A 5,867-nucleotide genomic window follows, 5' to 3' on the forward strand; every position below is an offset into this window, starting at 1 on the left:
CAAGGTCCTTGGACAAAATGAGAATTATAGATGATTCGGTAGGGACAGAAGCGGGTGATCACCGACGTGCCTTTGTGCAAGCGAGGACAGAGAAACTCGCTCCTTTTTGTCGCCCATTTGAGTTATTCTGGCAATTGCTATTCTGGGTTTTGTCCAACATGGCCGCATGACAGCTGCCGTGCGACAGACGCACTAGGAGCTTCGATGAGCTGATAGCGTTGCCAAAGGTCTTGTACCAACTTGTAGTCTTTTGTAGCCCTGCCGCAGGGCGCGAACCGAGGTATCTACATCGCAATAAACGCGACTACGCCGCGAGGGTTGGAAATGCAAACGCTCGATTCAAGGCTTCAAGATGACGACCGCAGCGGCTGGTATACGCAATATGCACAATCTGGTTGAAATTGGTGGCATTGGTCACGTCAGCTGGCCCTGTTGACCCAGGTTAAAGCAAGTCGACCCCATCGATTACGCCTCGTGTGCCATGAATTCGACCCCCCCACCCCCTCGTATCACCAAACCCGGAACAGCAAACTGCCAAAACCGCTCACCAATGCGGTGCATGGACAGTCCCTCAATCGTGTGGCTGGACGGGTCGCGACCGTTCACCGCCGCATACGCAGTGGTCCTTCCACTCTCGACAATATTAGTACACCAGGCGTCCGCCATTGGGCGCCGCACAATCGCCGTCCGTGCGAGCGACTGGCGACGCGGTTGTTACTGTACTGTACACACGGATTACTACACGTGTTTCAGGTCACGTCTACGCGCCATGTGTCTGTATCGCCACCACCCGCCATTGCTTGTCGACATTCCGGAATCGCCCTCGTCATGGCCAAGCACGACGACGCCGCGTCGTCAGCCCCGTCCGGCACGACCAACACGAACCCGCCCAACCCGCTCTTTGGCCGCCAGCGCGACGATCTCTTTGCGTCCCACGAGCCCGAGGTCGCGTCGCGTCTCAAGCGCTGGTTCCTTGGTGCCCCCGGGCCGCTCTTTGGCGCGATTCTCGCGCTCATTTTGACGTACATCTTCAAGGACGTGCACATGCACATCACGGTCGCGCGGACGATCATTGCGATCGGGAACCTCTACTTCCGCGCAATGGAGTGCGTCGTCATGCCCCTCGCCTTCATCGACATCATCCTCAACGTCGCTGAGTTTACCCACAGCTTTCGCACCCACCGGCTGCGCTGGCACACGCTCGGCCTCGCGCTCCTCACCACCGGCCTTGCGATCGGCCAAGCGTTCACGTGGGAGGCGCTGCTCGGTGCCGAGCTCGACGGTGCGCGCTACGTCTACATTGAGCTTCCGTTCATGGAGCTCAAGTGCCCGTCGGCCAACAACGCGTCGCTGTACCTGCAGAGCGACCCTATCACGGGCCGCATGGCGTGCGGCGCTGAAGACAACTCGACGACGTTCTACATTGGCGATCACGTGTTTCCCGTCCTCCCGGGTCTCATTCGGCGCAAGGACTATGCGAACGCGGGCGACGAGCTCCAATCGGCGGTCGCGGATCTCATCCCGAGCAACATTTTTCAAGCATTTATCGCGCACAACTTGCTGAGTTTGGCAACGTTTGCGCTCCTCATTGGTGTTGCGCTCGGCCTCTCGGGGAAGAACCAAGGGTCGGACGCAACCAACCGGCTCCGGCACACGCTCGTCGAGGCCAGCGCGACGCTCGAGACGATGCTCTCGTACATCATCACGGTGACGCCCATTGCGATGGTGCCCATGATCACGGGCCCGATCTTTGCGCGCACACACACATTGAGCTCGGTCTTTCCGCGTCTCGGCATCTACGCCGGCGTGTACGTGGCCGGTGCCGCGATCCATACGTTTGTGATGCTGCCGCTCGTGTCGGCGATCTTTACGGCATCGAGTCCGCTTCGGTTTCTGCGGGCGACCAAAGAGGCCCTCTGGTACGGCTTTGGGTCGGGCTCGTCGCGCAAGACACTGCCCGTGACCATGCGCTGCTTGGACCCGCACGTCTCGAACCGTGTCGCGTGCCGCGCGGCCCTCAAGGTCGGCAACTGCTTCAACAAGAACGGTGGCGCCTTTCACATCGCACTGTCGCTTATCTGGATCTTCCACGACGCGGGGCTCAAGTTCATGCTGACGCCGGTCAAGATGGCGGTGATTGCAGTCTGCGCGCTCCTCGGCTCCATGTGCGTCGCGCCCGTCCGCAACGGCGCCGTGCCCGTCGTGATTGTCATCTTTACGACGCTGACCGACCTCCCGACTCCGTACGCGTACAGTTACCTCATGATTGCCGAGACGTTCATCGACCCGATCTCGACCGTCATGAACATCCTCGGAAACGCGGTCGTCGCTCATATTGTCGGTCGCCAAACGACCCCAACGACGATGTTTGCGATCTAGTACGTCGGTTGATCGGAGACTATAGAACGACGATATACACTGTGATTGCCACCGGGTGATTCACACAAGGCATGTGGACGCCCCAACGGTTCATTGTAAGCGCAAGAGACACTATTTAAACCAATAAGAGGAACAAGAACGAATTGAAACTACACTGTATGACACGTAGCGTTTGTCGTCGTGGAATTGCACCTAGAGGATGACCTTTCTATGCATATGACATGCGTCTTGCCTTCTTATTGTTCAGTGGCGCGACGTGGTGAGCTACGCACGCGATACATTGAGATGGACGGTCAGTAGAGGTCAGTCAGTAGAGGTCAATACGATGACGCGGCCTCCCAGCCGTCCATTTCCAGATGGCCGTTTCAAATTCACATGTCTGAAACGACGCCTTGTAGACGCGCCTCGTCGCGTGTTGGATCGTTTGATCGTGCATACGCATGTTGAATGATGATCGTCTTTGCCCTCGTAAACAGCTACAGACGGAGCTATTTACACCGTAGCATCATGGTACACCCTATCGACGCCATCTCGCTGGACGAGCGACGGCATCGAGAGCGTCATCAATGGCCGGTACCGTTAACCCATGGCCGCGGCCACTTGGAATCCTATTGGATGCATTCACAAACTTTCATTTGATATTGCGTTAAAATAAGAAACTATACACACAAACACTCAAGCGGCCACGTGCAGATCCATCGAGCGCTTTTGATCCGCGACGATGTAGGCGACGACGACGTTGCCTGCAATGTTGGTCACGGTCGCTATCGGGTCGATGAGAAACTCGCCGACGAGTAAGAACGCAAAGGCAAATGGGATCGGGAGGCCCGTCACAAACGTGTAGAGACACACGACAATGCCGACACCACCAGTTCGGATCGGCGGCACCGCGATCGCGCCGACGACAGCGCAGACCACCATGACGCCAACGGTCGTGGCCGTGAGCTCCTTGGCCAGACCGCCGTTGTAAAAGATCCAGAGAAACGCCATCGAGAGGTACATGGCCGCGCCGTTCTTGTTGAGAACAGTCCCGACCGAGAGCGCAAAGCGGGCCGTACTCGGGTTTGGTGCTTCACGGTCCACCGCGCGCATCGTCACGGGCAGCGCTTTCAGCGACGAGCTGCAGCCAAAGCCATAGATGGCCACATGCCGCAGCTTCCAGTAGTACGCAAACGGGTTGACGCGGGCGCAGAGCACGAGCAGCGCGGGCAAGACGACACAGACATGCAACACACTGCCACAAACATACGCAACCACGTAGTACGCCAAGCGGAGCAGGTCGAAATCCATCGTGTGGGTACCCGCCAGGAGCGGCGCGAGGATGAGCGGGATGATGGCAACGGGTGTCGCGGCCGCCACGTAGCCGCTCATGGTCTGCAGTAGCCCGTTGAGCTCCCGAAGCACCTTCATGACGACGTTGCCCGACTCGGAGCGAGAGAGAAGCCCGGTCGCAACGCCAAAGATGATGGCGAACATGACAATACCAATGACGTCGTTGGTGAAGAAGGCGGCAAAGAGGTTGCTCGGTGCGAGGTTTTGGATCAAGTGGACGACTTGGGCCGAGTCCGAGTCGTAGTGCATGTAGCGGCTAATGAGGCTCATGATCTTGTAGACGTTGTCACCGATAAGAAATGCGGTTTTCGCAGTCGCCGAAACCTTCTCGACGCAGTGCAGCGTGCCATCAGTTGACGGCAGTAGCAGCGACGTGGTGTTGGGGCAGTAGATCGAGAGAAGGCCTTGGCGGTACACGAATTCGCTGCCCGTGATATGGTCCCGGATCACATAAACACAGAGCATACCGGAGAGCGCCGCAAGCAGTGTCGAAAGAAAGAGCAGCCACATCATTTTGACGCGCACAAACACCATTTTGGGCGTCTGGACGACCGCCGCGACGCTCAGCGCAATGCTCGTGAACGCCAAGGGCACGACGACGCACGTCATGGCGCGGAAGTAGAGGCACCCAATGTAGTACGTGTTCTTGCCCACAATGTAGACGGCGAGCGCCGCGTGGAGGCTCGGGATCGCTTGCACAAGCGCAAAGCAGCCGAGCGCGATCGCCGTGCCAAGGAGAATGCCGGGCGCGCCGTTGAGCCAGTTGCGCCAGCGTGACGACGTCTCGTGGTCTCTCTCGTCGTCGTCGTCGTCGTCGAGATGGTCGTGTCGCCCGCCGGCTTTGGGCGGTGCCGTGTCGGTCGAGGCGTAGAGCGAGCTCACCGAGTGGCGAAAGTGGTCCCGCATGCTACGAGACAAAACAAAGAGTGTTCGAAATACACGACTGCACATGTACTGCAACAGCTGGTTCTGTGCGTTTGCAAGTTGACTCGGCGGCGACGACGATGGATCAAGCGACGCAACCGTGGAGGAACCACCGTGGAGGCGTCGTGAAATTGGGGTAACGGTAGGGAAGGGATGGCGGGGGGCGACTGGCGATCGTGCACCACTGTTTGATGCAATCCATTGTCGACATCTGATCCGAGATGCGTACGATGCGCAGGCAACATCAACGACGGCTTCGGGCAACATTGCGGGAAGAAGAGCGAGCGTTGGCACTTGACGCACTCGAGCTAGTTTGCCGCCGAGACTCGAGCGAAGCTCTATAGTACTAGTACAGCGCAAGATAGCCTTATCAAGTCGAGTGCTATGATCGAGCAACGCCCGATGAGCCCGCCCGATGGAGGCCATGCACGAACGTCTTCCAACAGATGTTGCTGCTCGCCAACCGACACCTGATGCACTTGCGCGCACAGCCGCCACGGATGCTGAACTAGGCTCTGTAGAGCAGACTGAGAAGCGTCTACGATAGCCGTCGCCAAGCGCGATATCGGATACCGGATACAACGAACGCAGCTTGGACAGGGTGTCTTTTGTTTCGAGCGGGAAGGCGGCGTCTCCATTGGCTACCACCATATGTCGCATCTGAGCTCGACGCGTCAGAAGTGGCGACATTTCCGCACAACGGTCTACACAGAGTGCTCGTGAATCGGCCACACGCGACAACCACACTCTCTGCAGCCAAGATGCCCGAACGAAGCACTTTCTTCCTGGTTGAGCTGGAAGCGAGAGCTGGTAGAGGGCGACCAGCGAGCACGAATCTCCGCCCTACGTACCGGTACCGGTAGTCGGAACGTCGTGGAATGTCCCAGGGTGCGTCATTCACGAGGGTGACATAACGTAGCATCATCTCACGGCGCGTGCAATTCTGTGTAGCGTGCCGATGCTGGCGAATGCGGTGCCCATGTTATATGGTTTGAGCCTCGGTCGTCGTACCTTATAACGCGCGATATCAAGCGCGTGATGCGCCACAAGTGCTCGCTCATGGAACACGCTCGAACAACTTTGTACGCGGATGATGCAACGCATACCCCAGCCTGTACTACGCGGTCAGCAATCCATCGGCATGTGTCACATGCTTCGGTATCGCGAGGCTCCAAAGCTGTCTCCAGATATGCAGTGGTACCCGCACATACTTCGGCGTCAGCTCTCGGCGT

General features: G+C 58.0%; 2 protein-coding genes across 2 annotated transcripts; one reads left to right on the forward strand and one right to left on the reverse strand.

The window, feature by feature from the left end:
• Positions 1-794: 794 nt before the first annotated feature.
• Positions 795-2,534, forward strand: SDRG_15457 (hypothetical protein). Its single transcript, XM_008621630.1, has one exon. It carries the CDS (start codon positions 829-831, stop codon positions 2,377-2,379), a length of 1,551 nt encoding a protein of 516 aa, XP_008619852.1. The 5' UTR covers positions 795-828; the 3' UTR covers positions 2,380-2,534.
• A 454-nt stretch (positions 2,535-2,988) lies between these two features.
• Positions 2,989-4,625, reverse strand: SDRG_15458 (hypothetical protein). Its single transcript, XM_008621631.1, has one exon. It carries the CDS (start codon positions 4,615-4,617, stop codon positions 3,055-3,057), a length of 1,563 nt encoding a protein of 520 aa, XP_008619853.1. The 5' UTR covers positions 4,618-4,625; the 3' UTR covers positions 2,989-3,054.
• Between the last annotated feature and the right edge of the window lie 1,242 nt (positions 4,626-5,867).

Source organism: Saprolegnia diclina, assembly GCF_000281045.1.
Source record: "Saprolegnia diclina VS20 unplaced genomic scaffold supercont1.92, whole genome shotgun sequence".
NCBI lineage: Eukaryota > Oomycota > Saprolegniomycetes > Saprolegniales > Saprolegniaceae > Saprolegnia > Saprolegnia diclina.